Source organism: Coloeus monedula (genome assembly GCF_965178545.1).
Source record: "Coloeus monedula genome assembly, chromosome: Z".
Taxonomy (NCBI): Eukaryota; Metazoa; Chordata; class Aves; order Passeriformes; family Corvidae; genus Coloeus; species Coloeus monedula.
In genome coordinates, this window is record NC_138822.1 from 41,532,010 (window position 1) to 41,550,039 (window position 18,030).

Sequence of the window (18,030 nt, forward strand, 5' to 3'; positions counted from 1 at the left end):
ATCGAAGTAATTGTTATTAGAACAGCAATTATTTCTTAGGATAGACTAACACTCATCAAGTATCTAGCAGAGGTAGAATGGATATCAGAGAACATGAATGCAGGCCAGCTTCTGTGTAATACTGACTGAGGCAAAAAACTGTCTCTGCAAATATTTCAGTGAAAGAATACAGTGTTTCTTCCTAGACGACTCAAATGCTATAAATGAACTAAAAGAAAAAAAATCCTGAAATCAGTTCCCTGAAGAGTTCACTAAAATTTTGCCTCACCTTTACAATAATCTTAGAGGCACCACAACAAAAAGGTATACCAAGGCAGGATGATTTGTATGAACAAAAACTGGCAAGATCAGTTTTCCTCCTGCCAGTAAAGTCAAGAATCAAGACAGAATGCTTGGAACCGGATACACTTTACCTCATTGGCTGGGGCCAGTTTTGTTCTGACTTCTGTGTTTTGACAGGGACGGCATAAATATCCGGATGCTTCTGGGCTATTTCAAGCTTTAAAAGAAAGTAGAAGAAAATAACTGTTCTTTTTAACTCTATCCATTAGAGATCCTATATGAGGATCTAGGACCTGGCAGGTCATAGCTACAACTGAAATTAATTAAATTAAATTAAAGCACAAATTGGTAACATCCTATTGATATTCCTACAATTATATAAACTTTTGCTAGAGCAGTAATTCGAACCATACTTGAGAACAATGGATTGCCAAAAGCAACAGGATTATTGGAAGTCAGGTTTTTATAGTTACAATAGGAAACCTTAAAATATGACCTCCTTTTATATACAAATCCACACAACTGTATGTCTTTATGTGTGGTTTCCCAAACTTCTCCCTCCAAAAGCAACACAATGCAAAGGGCGTGATTTCCATTTTCAGGACTCTGGCTGTTCTATAGGTCGCAAAGCACAGGAGGGGGGAAATGCAACTCTTCATACCCTGGCATTTTGGGCCTCTTGTAGCTCTTGCATTCTTTGCATCCTTGCCTTGTGATCCATCTCCTCAAATATTTTTACTTTCCTCAGTACTGATTTTGGAGTATTTTCTTGTTCGCTTCCTTCCTCTTCCAACTTTGCCTCCTCCTCCTCCTCCGCAGGCACGACTGCTGGCTGAGAGTTTCTCAGAATGGGACGCCCAAAGGCAGGTTTCACAGAAACAGGTGGTGGTGCTGCTTTTACTGATACAGTTGAAGTCTCACTGCTGACAGCAACATTACTTGATTTGGAGTCATAGTTCTTGGGGAAGTCATACGGATCCTCTTTGTTTTGCAACTTTCCCTGCAAGTATACAACCCACAAAGTTTACATCAGCAACTTTATAATTTTAGTTTCAAAAGAGGGCTTTAACTTAAAAGTAGTCACTTTGTCTATGTATTTAACAGTGTCAATCTCCATATGATGTAACACTTGAAAGATATTTGAACTGCTGCAACATTTTGGGCATATGCTCATGGACTACACATCAGCCTAGAGAAGACCAGGAAATTTAGACTTGTTTGTCCTATTTGTTAAGAATTACCAGAGCTACGTGTGTTAGAACACAGCACAGAGAGAACTGATGCCACAAATAATTTTTCACAATTTAATGTGGAGTATCATTTAAATAATTTAAAATTTAGAAGTGCACAGAACCCAATTCTGTTTTATATTCCACTTTTGTTTTCCCTGCACATGTTCTACTCTTCAGCACACTTGGACTGTATTTTGAGTATTTAGAGTATATGAGGGCACCACTCCTCACAAAGAAAGGACTTTGGGGTCAGGTGAATTCAAAAATTTCTAAAATAGAACTTAGTGTCCAAACACTATAACTTTTTCCCCTCTTGCATCAGGTGGTCAGGTGGTAGATTCTGATTATGTGCTTCACAGTAATAGCCATCATATTTGTTTTTTGTGGTGACTAGTCTACTTTTTATCTTACTGAGCTAAAAAAGTGCCTCTCAGGTTATTAGTAGACACAGAAAGGACACTTTCTTACTCCATATGGAAATCATGTATTTCAGAAGAACTGTTATCCAGTAAATCATCTTTCTGCTTGATCCTGCAACACTTTCAGTCATTTCTTCTGTCCACAGTTAAAATGTTTTTTAGTCCCTGATCATGTCTATAGCTCTTTCCAATGTGCCACCTTGGAAAATTCTTCAGAAAGAGGACATTTGTATTCAGTTTTGTTTCTACAAATTTACCTTAGGTGGTTCAGGCTTGAATGCTGGAGGTGGACTTGGTTCTCTAAGGATCTCCCTGCTACCAGCTTTTCTCAACTGAGCCCTTGGTTCTGGAGTAAATTTTTTTAAACTCTATGAAAAAAAGTAAGAGAAAATCACTGCAGTAGCCAGTAATTCAATCATTTTTCCTCCCTCTCAAGCTTATGATTTTGGGAACAGTAACCAGGAGTCAAAAGATTGCCAGTAACCTGACTACAATCACTGCAAATGTAATTGAAAAGTTCAAGGTGATGAGATGTCATCAGGAAATCTATACAGTTAGGCAGAAAAGCAGAGCTATTATTATTTTTGCTCTTCACAGTGTAACTCTAAAACACTACCAGAAGCAAGATAAATCTGCAGTTAAAAAAACCCCTCTGATTTTTAAGCCATACATAAAGGGTTTTTGGAACGCCCAAAGTTCAGTCTCATTGAAAAATCCAATCATCTCACCTCCTCGTGATACACAGGTTCAGAGGACCGGCTAACAGATGAAATCCTTGGTTCCTCTGAAGGCTCATCAAGTTCATTGTCAGTGTATGCACCACCTTCTCCATCTGTATCCTCGAGGTCACTGATCAGCCGACTGTCACAACTCAAATAGTCAGCACCCATGGCAGTAAGGTAGGACATACGATCATCTACATCATCTTCCATGCCATCCATCTAGAGAAAAGTCAGTAAGAATTAAGGAACAAAGACTAAGTAAGTTAGAACTAAAGTCAAGACTCAACATCAGGCCAAACAAATCCTTAGGAATGACTTTGTGGAACTGAAAGAAACTACTGCAGAATCACAACGAAAAGTCCTCTGAAAGTTTATTCCTCATCATCATTCTCCCCCAGCCATGGCATAAGTGATGAAAGCTCCAAAGTGCAACAGAAAGAATAGTAATGGTTTTTTGTTATAGACATACATCAACTATTTCTCTAGCCTATCAACTGATGGCAAATGAAATTTTGAACAATTTTTACTGGCAAGAGGTACTTTGAGACACTGTACAGCGTCATAGAATATGGATTGGCTGCTTACCTTTCCTTCCGATACCCATACTGCTTCTCCTTGCTGTTGCTGGATTGTATCCTTCAGGCTACCATACCAGCTATCATTGGCTGAATTCAAATTAATGGTTGCTGTAAAAATTGAAGGAAAAGGTATATATGCACGGTAAATGCAATGCAATCCTTTATCCATTCTTTGCTGTTTAACACTGTACTGGTTTGGCCAAATTTAGAAATATATCCTCTGAGAGAAGGCAGGTCACCACCCCTCCTCCACCAGGTTCGGGAAAAATAAGTTTTCCTCAAAGGAAAGTGGAAGAGATAAAAACTATAAAAAACTATTTATTTAACAAACACACGGGAAAAGGTTAAATAATGCTAAATAATAAAATCTCTCGCTGTGGAGAAAAAACCGGGGAAAGTGTCAGAGTCCTCCTTTGGTCTCCTCGGAGCTGGGGCTTGGCCCAGGGCCAGGCCCTCTATGCCCGGTGGAAAGTCCTCCTGATGTGCTCTGATACTGAAGCAGTCCACAGAAAAGAGAGAAAATCCGAAATTCCAGGGAAGGAAAAAAAAGTTCAACTCTCAGTCTCTCCTCTGAGAAAAAGAAACTGAACAACTGGCCAGAAACTGACTGGAAAGCAGCAAGCCAGGTGCTTCCTCACTCCCCTGCCGCAGCTGGAAAAAAACAGTCGCTATCTCTGTGTGACCTTGAACAAGCTGCAAACTGCTTTGAAAACGTTTTGCTCAGTTTTTCCTTCCCCCTCTCAGGCTCAGTTTAAAGGCATAGAAAGGCACAAAAATTAATTTCTGGGCATAGGGCAGTGATATGGGATACACATCATAAAGTCACCCCAAGACAAACACTTTTTGGTTTAGGTATGCGAGAGTGTTAAACAGCCACTCCATTTAGATCATTTAGATAGATGCATGGTGATTTTATTTTATTGTTGGTCCATTTCCAAGCTTATTAAATCTCTTATCTTCTAATGGCAGTACAGCAGCTCACAATTTCTTCTGCATTAGGATTTGGCAGAACAAGGAACTTTGAGAAAAGTCAAGGAAGGCATTACTTATGACCACACCTTCACACTCTTTTAATTCCAGCCTGTGTGAGTTAATATGCAGAGTAATAAGTAGATGTCTCGAGACTCACACAGTGACACACACTACTCTCTTAATAAGCAGGTTAAGCAAACATTCTTCCTTACCTGTAAAGAGGTGGGAACAAGTCTTCTTCAGTTTGTTTGCTTGCTCATAAAGTTTTCTCGAGCTCTTGTTTGATGTAGAACATAGCCTTTGTCTCATGGTCTTCACACCCTGCTTACTGTCTGGGTTAAAGAACACCACTATTGGAAACCACTGGGTGTAATTTAGCAGGTCCACTGCTTTAGGAGTGACATCCAACAGAGCATGTTTATCCTGTTAACAAGAAAGGCCAGTCAATGTGGTGCGTGTGGGAACAAATGGAGGTGATTGGAACACAGGATCCTAGGAAAAGCAGGATATTTGTGTCCAAGTAAGACCATAACTTGTGGGATGTTTTCCCACAGTTATATCACATTTAGAATGTTAAGAGCAAGTAGAGCACTGCAAAGTAAAGCCTCATGGCAAATTCAGAAAGCATATAGTAAAACAGGTTCTCCTCTATCCAAATTTAGAATGGACTTGAGAAGAAAATGTAATTTCTAGTATCAGGTTCAAAGCTATAAAAATTACCAAAAAAATTGCTACTGAAAAACTTCGAAACAGCTTTATCATTAAACTTATTACAGAAAAAGATGCAGTGAAAATTTGAGTACTCTGGAAGTTTTAGGAGCAAACACATCCATGCCTTTGAGCATAAGCAATTTTCAGAGAAATGCCCTACCTGCTCAATGATTTGCCTCACAGTGTTCAAGCGCACTACCCCAGTTGACTTCTCCGAACCTGCATCTCTGGGTTCTGTCTCTGCAAAGACAACATTTCAGCTTATCTAGGGTGGCTAGGATGCTGTGATTATTAAGTTATCCATTTTCTCAGTTAAGAATGAAAAAGACACTTAAGAGGACATCTTACTTGCTGTCTGGTACAGGTGAGGCAAATCATTTGACAACTTCTCCATAGCAACATCTGCAATAGGGCCAAATATCACCACAGGTCTCTTAAAACCAGCTGAAAGAAAAATATTTGGAGAAAAGAGAAATCTGGTAAGACTGGTTTTATATATAAAAGACAAGACTCTCAGTTACTATGCAAATTTAAGAATAGGTTGAAGGTATTAAAACTATATTTTAAAAATTTTATTTCTCAGAGGTTTGTGGAACAGCATAATAGAGAACACTACTTTTACCAGCTGAGAAAGTAAGAGACTGTTTTGATCTAACAGCTTTCTTAGTCCTTCTAATGGAACTATATTTAGAAGATTCGACATCTGAAAACATACAGCACATATTCATTTATCTTTCCATCCATCAAGATTGCATGAACCTTGACACAGGGGGTTTTGTGTGAATAAAGACACAAATGATAAACCAACTGCAATGCAGCTTGAAGAAGCAGAGAAAGGTAAAACGATGTTATTTCTCATGTCGGAGCAAGTGCAAACACAGTCCTCAGAGTTAATGGGGGAATGCCATTACCCCAAGTCTTCATCTTGGTATCTGGGATCTCCTTTAAAATACTCTTTACTGTTTGTTTTGTTCCAGAATACTGTCATGTGCTATTACCCAGAAAATCAGCTTGATCTGCTCAACATCACTAGTAATATGATAGTTTACAGTCATGGAGACAGACCACATGAACCATGATTACATTTGGACAATCCATTGAAAATACTGGGGTTCTATTTGCTCTGAAGCTACTCTGAAGTTAAAGTGCTATTTATGAAGATTGAGGTTGATCTCAGGCATATGGATTGTACTTTCAGAGCTAGCCAAGAAGAATCTGAGGAAACAAAGAAAGCCCTTCTGTTTCTTCCCTATTTCATTTTAAACCTTAAAACTGGCAGGTGTAATTTGGAGGCAAGAGAGAACAACAGCAGTTTAAATGGGTAAAAAAGCTTTATTATAATTAGTAGCATCCAGAAATTTCCATTCTGAGAAGAATGTCATCCTCTCCTCTTATGGTAATTTAACATCATTAGAAGTTGTTGGAAATGACTTTCTCAGCTGACCAAACATTTGGATGCTAAAGCAGCCAGCAATAAATGGGCAGCTGGCTCAAAGCAGTCTCACTTACCTTCACGCAGCTGAACGCGCTCATAAGCTGGGAATTTTGTGCTCACAGATACAATAGCTGTCAGATCTTCACGACTCTTCCTCAGATTCTTTTTCGCTCCAGATCGCTGGCCACGTGTTCTCCAGAAATCTGCCCTGTCACTTGAGCCATCCTTTTGGGCATTTTGAACACTGGCCATCTGTTCAGCTCTGACACAGAAAGTAGACAGTTCAGAACCATTCAGAGAGGGCAAGGGGGCTTTCACTGAAGAAAAATAGATTTTGAATTTGCAAAAGGTAATTTGCCATATAGATAGGAAGGAGTGGAGGTAAAAGCATTCATGTTCAGGTACCTTTGCCTTGGAGCAAACACATTGTCAGAACAATGCTCTGACTTGCCACAGCTCCAAGTTTCTGGGCAGGAATGAGTCCTGAGCTCTTAAAATGATCACTTAACACAAGCATAAATGAAAGAATACGAATGCAAAGAGGTGGTGAGAGAGGGCAACTCAGAACTGAAGGCCTAAGAAATTACCGTCACTATTCTCCTCTCCATTAGGCCTCAAAAGTTAAGTTGCTACAGCATAGAAACAAAGGCTGGTTTGGTTAGATCAATTAACAGAGAGGCAAAAATGTACTCAGCAGGAAATAGACAGGGGAGTCACATAAGAAGCTTATTTCATAACCATGTAATTGTGAGCTTTTTCTTCCATCATAAAATCACAACCACACTCAAGAACTTAAAAGCTACAGTCCAAAAATTTAGCTACAGTCTGGTTGTTTTTTTAGGGGTCTTTTTCTGATTAATTGTAATACTTTTACTCATTGTACACATTTGAACACTTATTATTACCTCCCATGAATTTTGACTAGGAAAGTATATTTAAGCAAAAATATTGCTGTGGGTCACTCAATATTTCACACAAAAATACAGACTACAGCTACCAAAAAAAAAATAGCCTCAGCATAAATACCTAAAACACTATCCATAAGGATATACATAAGAAATTCAAGGACTGAAGTTCTTCTAAAAGATTAATCATCAGAGTATTCTTGCACAGAGAGTCATGAGCTTTCTAAGGTGAAGGGGTTTTTGTTTAGTTTTTTTGTTTGGTTGGGGTTTTTTGTTTGTTTTGATTTGATTTGGTGGGTGTGGACAGACAAAGAAGAAGGTGGGGGAAAAAACCAAAAAGCAAACTAAAACAGGACCCACCACCCATTTTCTGGAAGAGGAACTGAAGCAACTAGTGCTCAAAGCTTGGTTAATTGCTGAGACAGAAGTGCTAGGTCTGTGCTGCAAATACATGATCTAGTATGTAGGTAACACCACCCTCTCTCATTGTCTCCTTGCATAATGACATGGTTCTACAATCTGCAGTTTTTACAGGCACAATTCTTGTAAAAGTGAAGAAAAAACAATTCATTCATTCTTGTAGGGGGAAACAAAAAGGAAGACAGGTACCACATAGGAAGGAAAAATGACTTGGCGGGGGGGGGGGGGGAGGAAAAAATCTTACTTCTAACAATGGGTAGGAAGACATGGTGCCATCTTACCTGCTCTTATTTGGAATGAGACCCTTTTCCAGTTCATTTCCAATTCTCACAGCCAGCCAGTTTCCCAGTTTGCCATCATACAGTGTATCAACTACTCTAAATATCTCCCCTCTGGTGAATGCTAAGCTCTGTGGTGACTCTTTTTCACACTCAAAGTGACTCCTGATGAAGAATGAATCTCCTCTGCCACAGGCCATGATGTCTCTGTAGACTAAAACAGGACCTCCCTTTTAGTTTACATGTTTTTACACTTGAAAGAAACATAAAGCTGTGGTTCTAGCAAATACAGCTTTGAAATTCTAAATGTCTGCTCAGAAAGATGTAAAAAAAATCAGACTTTCATTCACATTCACTGCCCTACACACACTTATCAGGAGTGTTCCATACTTGTATGTGTACAGCCCTTACAGCGCCAGGGCAAGGAGGTACTTGCACATTCCAAATGCAAAAGGCAGCTATGGTACTACAGTCCTACAGGCTCTTTCCTTTTTCCAACAGGAAAGCAAGAAGCTTTGCTTGCTCCTTAATTGCTCACAAATAAAACTGTCCATTTGCTGCTGACCAAGCCCCTTCTGACTGCCAAGGCTCAGCAGAAAAGGAATGCTAACAGCAGATCTTCTCCCAGCTGCTACAGACAGAAAAGCAGAACAAACAGTACGTTACCACTTCTCAGGATTAAGAGTTGCTATTTGCTAATAATGAAAGACATGGTAAGTACTCTGAAAAACACACCACACATGCAGCATTGTATGTATGGAATACAGCTATCTTCTCAGCTATGAAAAGAAGAGTAACTAAAATGCTATCAAAAACAAGTGCAAGAGAGATTATTTGTGGTTTCACTGACAAAACACAGCTTAAAAGCTTCATAGATACACATACATTTTTTTCAAAGCACCTACCTTCATATTTGCTTTGAGCCAAAATTGTCACAGTTTCACCTTTGGGAATTTCTAAGAGATACAAAACAGCTTCTTCCCGAACAATACCTCTGAAGTCTTGAGTGTTTACCTACATACCAAAAAAACCCCACAACAACTGAAAAATCAACAATAAAAAGAATAACCACCGATTTTTCTTTCATCTGAAAATATCTTAAATATTCTCTTCCCTTATTATTTTTAAAAAGTTAATACAATTTTCGCTTGTGAATATTTTATTCCAGCTGTTAACAGTAATCTTTCTGAAACAACAAGGTTCTGGTTGTACACCGCTAGATTGTTTCTTCAACTTTAACACCATCCAGAAGGAGCATGAGAAAAGAGGTAGAGAGAAAATTATATTAAAAAATCCACATGATATTATAAAAAATCCAAATTATATTATAAAATCCACACTATATTATAAAAAATCCAAATTATATTATAAAATCCGCATTCCATGTGGATTTTTAGAAAAAGAGCAGAATGAAGGGATTAAGTGGCACAGATTTGATATAAATCAGAAACTTGAAAATTAAATCACCATAACCCAAACAAACCAGAGAAAGATGAAAGAAAATTACAATGGCCCCAATTTTTTCCCCCTCTAAGCTTAGGAAGAAACATTGTATAAAAAATTTATTGTCCCATCTTGCAGCATTTTTCTTGATTAATATTTAACTGCTCCTTTCACAACATTATAAACAAACTAAAACTTGGTATACAATTCTCCTTCAAAAACCCATTTCTGTAAGATCCCTCCACCATATATACACCCTTCCAAAGCAATAATTTGATTTCCTAAGCTCATAATTTCTCCCATGTTTCGACTAAGAAGCAAACAAGAGTATAAAGAAGTTATTGCACTTCAGGGACACATACTCATACCTTAAGGATCTGATCTCCTTCCTGCAGTCCCTCCTGATCAGCTGAGGTACCTTCTTGAATTCCAGCAATAAATATCCCTACATCATTTCCACCAGCCAGTCGTAGACCCACGCTGTCCCCCTTCTTGAATCTCACCATTTTTGTATTAGGACTACAAGATTTACAAACAGAAAAAGGAAGTAAGCCCAGATATTAAACATATAACAATATTAGGATGCCAAAAGAAAAAAAATTGCAACTCCTCAACAATATCATATTAATAATATTCTTATGCCCTTTCTTTCACTATATAGGCTGTATTTACCCAGGTAACTCTCCCGTGAAGGCAGGAAGCAGAGAATCTGCATTTTTCAGAGTGGAAAATGAACTAGGTGGAGTGACTAAGTGGCATGCACAGACTTGACTGAACCAGGAAACAGGTCCCTGTTTTTGAAGCCCCAATGTAGTTCCCTATCTACTGTATCCTCTCTCATATGAACACCTGTGGTTTTTGTGAAAACAGACTGAGTTATGAGTAATCATACTCATTGTTTATTCTTCTATAATCTAAAGAACTGTCATATGAATTAAACTGATTAAACTATTTTCTTTACTGTTTAACATGTTTGCTAGAAGTCTTCAAATTTTCTTGTAATGAGAAATATTTCCAAGTATAATCCACTGAAATGTTAACAATCAGCCCTTCCACATTGCAGTGGAAGAGACTACTGGACTAGGCTCAGCTTTTTTGCTGTCAGAAAATGCCTGAGTGACCTTCCAACTCAGAGGACACTACTTATCTGTCGGCCATTCTCAGTAATACCCTAAGCCTGTATTATAAATTCCCCTTCACCAAAATAATCACTTGATTAATTTGCACATCAATGACAACATATGCAGGGTCCAACCCAGAAAAGATTTGAGAAGCAAATCCATTTAAGAAAATACACCAAGCTACAGAACATTTTCAAAACTTTAGGCTTCTCCTTACAATCCCAACACTCCTATTTCTTCAATTTCTGTATTTGGAAACTCCCAAAAGAACACTTGTAAATTGATTTCCTAGTAATAAAAGTAAAATAAAACAAAACTCTTGCATATGTTCCCATGCAAGCCCAGAAATACATGGTGTTCTATACCTTTCAGGTAGATTCCAGGCAGATGTTTCTAAAACTAAGTTGAACTCAAGTAACATCAATTAGAAGCCATGTCACCTCTTTTCAGCATTAAGCTATAAAGGGAGTATCACTCCAAATGGGAGAAAGAACACAAACCCATGCAGCCAAGAATCAGGTACTGGTACTGGAAGAATACAGAGTGCAAAAGAACTCAGCAAGTGCCACCTTACCCATATATCGCTTCGTCTTCCGGGCTGGGTTTAAGAATTGTCCGTGTAACTGCTTTTGGCTGAGGCACTAAATGTAAAAGAAAGACAAAAGAAGTTACAAAGATACTGAAAAAGTTAAAAATGGCAGCAAGTTTTAGCTATCAGATAGCGATCAAACCCTTAATGCCAAAGATTAACACAAATTTAAAAATCAAGCATGTCTGACAAAAATTCATTTATTTGTATTTTTTTAATTCTTGAAAAAGAACAGCAAGTTCAAGGAAGGGATACACAACTCTTTCAGGCAAGCTAGATCAGACTTTATTCGTCTGCTTCGGCACTAGGCTAACAGCAGGTGTTCTAGGAGAGTATTGGCTTTTTTCAGGTGGTATTTCTAATAAGCAACTGCTGTCAAATAATAGCAGGTGTTTCTTCCTTGCACCACAGAGCAAAGACAGACCTCTTCTCTGTGTGTCAAGGTGGGGCTGACATGAAGAGCATACCAGCTTTGTCAATGTGGTTGAGGGAACAGACATTCTGTGGCCAGGGGAAAAAAAGGCCTTCAGGTTCTCACCTGCTGGGTCATCTTGGTACTTCAGTTCTTTGTTTGAGTCTACAGCTGTAGCAGCAGGAGTAGCAATGTCACCAGTTGATGTGAATGGAGTAGGCATTGCTCCCATTCTGGACATCCTACTGGAGGGATCCTCTTTTGCACTAAAAGAAAGAAATAGAAGAAAAGTGTCAGGAAATCAGATAAGAATGCATGTATTTGAATAACAATTTTGACAAGCATGATAAAAGTGAACTAGAGAAGACCCATTCTTACTTTGGTTTCTCTTTCAGTTTTTCATTGGATGAATGTGAATCTAGATCAGAATGATGTAATCTGTCGTCTTGAGGAGAGAATGATCTGTTTGACTCTATTTCAGAAATATCTGTAAAGAGAGTGGCAAATCAAGAAATGCATGATTTGTTTAAGTAATCTGCTCACCTGATCACCATGTGCATTTACAAAGTTTTCACATACAAGATACACTGAATATTTCAGCCCACTCTTGTTTCAAGATTTGACAAAGGTTCAAAAAGTGCCTTTTAGTGCTTCCACCCCTCCATCCTCCTGAAATATTTCAGGAAGGTCTCACACAACCTTTGAGAAATACACCCACATCACACAACTTCTTTGAGCATACCACAGTTGCATTAGCTAGTGTTAGCAGGCTTTGATTTGAGGTGTTATGGAGGTTTCCAAACTGAAGACCACCTTCACATCAACAGTCCTCACATCATTGCCCTCCAGTGGCAAAGGAAACAGAGTGGCCCTTGGTTTTGAACTGCACCTCAGACTTTACACTACAGAAAGTTCCACCTCATATTCTGACACCAGAAAAGCAAGTATCTTGTTTGAAATAATATAACATCCTGCTCCCCCAAATATTCTGAGCACTTCCCAAAGCAAGATAATGCTAAGAGATACAGCTCATACACTTGTATAGAACAGGTACTAGGAATAGACACCAGTTATCCAGGGGCACTTAATTTCCTCTTGTCCTGACATTTCTTCCCTCCATTTGAATGCTGCCATGAATGTTAATGCCCTCAGAAGCAGAGACCAGTCCAATGCATTTGTTTTCAAATTTTTTATTAAAGCATCTGATTTGCTTGTTCCAAGAAATAAGACTGATTTTGCCAGACCAACATTGGTTCTTCTATCTCTGCCCCTTCCTAAAATGTAATTATATGGTTACTACAAAATTATTTTCACCTAAAGAAAGGGGACTTGATGCTTAACAGACTATTACTTAGGTTTGTTTGTGTTTCATTATTTTTCTTAAAGAACCTAATATCACTCTACCACAGCAAAACAATATAAGGTCCATTTTGTCCTTGCACAGAGTCCAGAACTTTGGATCCACATTAAACCTCACCATCCATTTCTGAGTCACTGTCGTTCAGTGAAGGAATGTTGAGCAGTGTCTGCTTTCGGTCCCTGAGAACAACCAGCTGGAGTTTCCCACGTGATTTCTCAATCAATTTTCGGGCATCAGCTAAAGACATGTTCTCTGTCACTGTACCATTGATCTGGACATAAAAAGGCAACAATAACAAACAAGTCCACATTGTGCTCAAGTTTAGTAGTGAACTTGACTATAACGTGGCTTAGTTCAGAATAACCACCAAAACCAGTGCCTGCCAAACTGCTAGCAGTAAAACCAGAACAGACCTTGAGAATGATATCTCCTTCATGAAGGTTGCCATCTTTGGTTGCTAGGCCAGTACGGGTCATTTCTTTTATGAAGATCTGACTTCCAAGACGGAGTCCATATTCTGGAACCAAAAAGATAATGGACTATAGCTTAAAAGATAAGCAAGGATGCATCAAACAAGTGCACATGCATCAAACACCATTATACCATGAGAGGAAAAAAAAAAAAAGAAAAAAACATAGGCCTAGTAAATCCACTTCACCCTAAGCTGAGTCTCTGATATCTGTGCTGCCATCACAACATGAACAAGCAACAATCCAAAACCAATTACAGTTGGATGATTGGTCTGTACCTCCAGCAGCAAAACTACGCCTTTGTTCTGGAGCTGCTTATTAACATACTGGACTACCTTCTCTCTGATTCATATTCGGCATGGCATAGGGGGAAAAAGGGTCAAAAGGCACTAATAGAAGTATTTATTTTCATCAGTTACTGCATGCTGACCCTGTCCTATCCATACTCCAGAAAATGTCTTGGTTATTTCAGGCAAAGAAATTTTTTTTACTCCCCTGCCCCCTTTTTACCCTGTGATCTAAATTACTTGGGTCAGTATATTTGCTATTTAAAACGAAAGGCAACATCCTTAAAATATGTGCATCCTAGAACAACAGAATGTTGTTCTCCTTTAAAAGATCACAACATTTCAGCAAATCTGCAATGTATCCCTATGAATGGCAGAAATTATTACAGTATAGCTAAACATAAAAGTTAACAAATGCACCTTAAATTTCTCATTATTTGTATACCTATCTGCATTATCTTTACAAGTGGAAACTTGACATGCAGGGGAAGAAGAGGAAGAAGGAAAAAGGATTGTTGCCAGACTCAATGAAAAAAAGAGATTGACTCCTGCATACGAAGTTTAATTAGGAAAAAATTCTTAAAATTACAACAGGGCAGAATAGGAAAAAGCCCAACAACCACAACCAACCCCTCCAGAAATAAACCATCACCTCCCAAAAAAAATCCCAAACAGAAAAGAATGCACAACCTAATCTCAGACATGCTTTCCAGCACAAGTCTTTATTTCACAGTGAAAAAAAGGTCAGGCTTTTGGCTTTCATTTATATACTTCAATCTCAGCAAAGAAAGGCTGAAATACTGCTATTTCAGTATTTCAGCTGCTGCTATGTCAGTATTCTTTAATGACCAGAACCAAACAAACCTTATTATTAAAGGCAGAGTCTACTCTTCACCCTTTCTTAGCAAACCCTTTTGTAGTCATGCCAAATGTAATCTGAATCATGATCAGATCCACGTTTTCCATCAGAACCAGAAGAAAAGGGCAGAGAAAATGAAAAACCAAGGACACAGTGGCTTGAAAGACTGAAATGATGTGGGTGAACAAATCTTTTTCAAAGGTAGAGTTCAAGGTGCTTAGGAGAAAGCATCCCAAATCAGCCAGGAAGAATGAAAGAACAACTTAAACTATCAGTTAGAAAAGTAAACACTTAACCTGTAATTTTACAGAATTACTTTCTGTAAAAGCAGAAAGTAATTCTGCTCTTCTCCTTTCCCCACCAAAACCCACGTTGTATTGAAAGTTGATTCCTCTCCTCCCCTACTATACCCACCTTCATTATGTCTGCCTTTTGTTAGGAGAACACTGATTGGTGGATCCTGCGGTCCAATGTACTCATGTTGGTGGTGTATTTCAGGTGAAGGACTGCGGGAACGAAGCCTGTCCCGACTACGACTCCTCATTTCCCTCCCATATCTAGGATCAGATAAAGATCCATGACTGTAACTGGGTGGGCTGTAGTCTCCTCTGTAGTCCCGTTCATAGCCACCATCCCTGTCGATGCTCCTTCCCCTGCTCCGATCTCTTCTGTAGTCTCGATCCAAGCTCCTGTCAACGCTCCTACCACGACTTCGATCACGGCTGTAGCTGCATTCCCTGTCACGGTCTCTGCTTCGGTTACGCCCTCGGTCTTGCTCATCTCTATAGCCCTGATCCAGGCTGTTTCCCCAGCTTTGGCTGCGCCCTCCGTTCCCACTGTGCCAGCTTCTCTCACTATAGCCGCTTCGAGCACTTTTGCCATCAAATTCTGCATGATCATCCATTACATCTAAAGCTCTGTCCTCATAGTCAAGGGAGGGGCTTCTCTTCAGCGCAGCAGCCTGCACTTTCCTTGGTCTTTTCACTACCTGTTCAGTACAATATGAAACAAACAAACAAACTAACTAACTCCTATCAAAGAAGAGAATGTGAAATTGAACAGATGAATATTCTTCATGTTTCAAATAGAGGTTGGGGAAAAAAAGAAGCAAAAACAATCTTCTATTTATTATTGGACAAGATCTATTGTATGCAGGACATCATTTGTTGCACATAACTTCTATTTTGTACCACTCGTTATCCAGTAAAATAAACATTATAAAATAAACATTTTATTCTCAGTTTTTCAACAAGATAACTTTGTGATACTGTTGGATTAACTTCCATTTGTTTCACCTGCAGAAACTATGTCTTTGTTTTATTTATTTTGTACTTTGTATCTGGCAAAGGACTGCTTTGCTTTATGCCTTTAAAGCACACTTTATAGAAGAAAACCAAAATCCTGACTGGTTACACAGGTACATACCATTGCACACTGAATACATTTAAAATTTACTTACGATGGTGGCCACTTTTCCACTTTTCCTAAGCTGCTGAACTGCAAAAGAATGCAGAACATTTTCCATCGGGGTCCCATTAACTATGACCACTCGGTCATTTTCTCTGGAAATGGGGAGGGAGATAAAAAAGGAAAGAGAGGATTTAAGAGGAGCCTTCATGAAAACAGCAGAACAAAATATTTTTTTCTTTTTTTTCAGAGGGAACCTTTAAATTTCATTCAGTTAAACAAGGAGTTTTGCTTTAAAACTGTGTTTGCTATATAAACACTACAGTATCTGAACATTAGAACCAGTTTTCAGTGCACCTAAAAACCAGACATTGAGCAGCACTATTTTTGTGTATATACTGTGTTCAGCTTAAGTACCTTGCCCTAATGTTTTTTAAAGAACATTTGTGATGAGTATTAAAACTTCTTTTTTAATTCTTTCAGGACTCCTAGTTTTTCACACCTAGTGACTTCTTTCACGTAAGAATCTCACGAAAGCTTCAAACTGCTGCAGCCATACCTAACAATATTTAGGCAAATATTGACAAGTACAACTGCAGGACATTTTTCTGAAAGCCTGGTGCTCAGGTCCCATCTACTCTGTAGAAAGGTGATTGGGAGGAAAAAAACCCCAACAGAACTGTAATACACAAAAAGTCCTCCCTGCCCTAAAACATAGGCCAACTGAGATCACCAACTTTTCTGTTCCAATCTCCTGCATATCAAATAGACCACTAACACCTAACTCACGTAACCCCCTATGAGATAGCCCCATAACACCTGTTAATTTAGCCCCATAAAATTCATAAAGGCATTTCAATGCAAAAAGTGAAAAAGGTTAAAAAACCTCCAAATTACCACTCCTCATACTCCTCATATTGGTTTATCCTACTGACTACTCAGTCACTAACCTTACAGTCAGAGCATTAGCTCAACAAATTACTGGTTATTTTACCATTTTCTGCTAGATAAAAGAAATCTTTGGTACCAACTATTTTATCTTCATTATAATCAAATCACATCAAAATCTTCTTTTTAAATACGAAGATTATATACTCTAGGCCTCCATTTGTAAGGCATTTTAACTCCTAAATGAATTTTGTGCCTCTTTACATACCCTTCCAATTCCTTTTAGTGGATGAGTATGCCAGAACAGCAGGCTATATTTCAATATCAGTTTCATCCAGGTTTATGCAAGAATTAAAATAGCTCTCTGGACATACATCCAAAGACAGTATTGAATTTAATGTTGTAATACTATATCAAGAGATCCATCTACTTGTGCTCATTTTACCCTAAAAAAGATAATAGGATTGTTTCACCCTTACACTCTCAAGGTTAGGCCTGTATTCCTTGATTTGCTGGACAAACAGCTTTGCATTCATTTTTCTTCAGAATGTGTGTTTTGTCTGAAAGTGCCCAAATATCTTGGTATTCCCTTGCCAACAATTTACCTATGATCTTTCATAATTTCTGGACATGATTTCATTCCCAAATCACAAGTGATTGGATGACAGTGGTGGTGTGCAGGGATCTCTGCTACAAAATGTCAGATTTGTACATTTATGTTAAAAATGGTTTGTTACACGCTTTACAATCACCCTATTATTTAGCAACTCAACAACAACTCCCATGTCAGCCATTTCATTATCTGACCAAAAATTAATGTTTGCCAAAAAGGACAGAATCTACTCTCTTGAATTATTATTACTGCACAATTATTTGGCATTCTTTCAAATTGTCTAGTCCTCATCAGGTATTTCAGGTCAAAGGATGAAAAACAGATGTAGGATAGAAACTCTCAACCTACAGATTTAAAATCGTTTCTACATGATAGATGCTGCCTCACCAAGGATGAAACTATCAGACATACAACAAACTCTTTATTTCCATAATCTTTTTTTTCAGATATAAAATAAGTATTTAGCAAACCTTCTTTGGGCTGACTTAAGTCATTCTTAGAAACTAATGACTGATCACTAAACGTGTTTACTGGAGGAAGAACAAGGAGGATGTTTTAAGATACTAACTATTTCTACTGTTTCTTTAAATGAAATGCAGTCTTGAAAGAAACACACTTAAGCCTTAA

The 18,030-nt window shown here is 38.3% G+C and overlaps 1 protein-coding gene across 3 annotated transcripts in view; it reads right to left on the reverse strand.

Moving 5' to 3' along the window:
- Positions 1-352: 352 nt before the first annotated feature.
- TJP2 (tight junction protein 2) overlaps positions 353-18,030 on the reverse strand; it is a 61,010-nt gene continuing 43,332 nt past the window's right edge. For all 3 annotated transcript variants that reach the window (XM_082301170.1, XM_082301171.1, XM_082301172.1), the window contains exons 5-23: positions 15,955-16,057; positions 14,910-15,483; positions 13,293-13,396; positions 12,997-13,150; positions 11,898-12,006; positions 11,646-11,785; positions 11,093-11,159; positions 9,766-9,916; positions 8,860-8,968; positions 7,958-8,168; positions 6,426-6,613; positions 5,265-5,360; positions 5,077-5,156; positions 4,418-4,628; positions 3,241-3,341; positions 2,662-2,874; positions 2,191-2,301; positions 944-1,282; positions 353-499 (exon numbers count right to left, since the gene is read on the reverse strand). In XM_082301170.1, the coding sequence (XP_082157296.1) occupies positions 410-499; positions 944-1,282; positions 2,191-2,301; positions 2,662-2,874; positions 3,241-3,341; positions 4,418-4,628; positions 5,077-5,156; positions 5,265-5,360; positions 6,426-6,613; positions 7,958-8,168; positions 8,860-8,968; positions 9,766-9,916; positions 11,093-11,159; positions 11,646-11,785; positions 11,898-12,006; positions 12,997-13,150; positions 13,293-13,396; positions 14,910-15,483; positions 15,955-16,057 (3,151 nt within the window). In that variant the 3' untranslated portion in view covers positions 353-409. The remainder of the gene's footprint in view (positions 500-943; positions 1,283-2,190; positions 2,302-2,661; positions 2,875-3,240; positions 3,342-4,417; positions 4,629-5,076; positions 5,157-5,264; positions 5,361-6,425; positions 6,614-7,957; positions 8,169-8,859; positions 8,969-9,765; positions 9,917-11,092; positions 11,160-11,645; positions 11,786-11,897; positions 12,007-12,996; positions 13,151-13,292; positions 13,397-14,909; positions 15,484-15,954; positions 16,058-18,030) is intronic.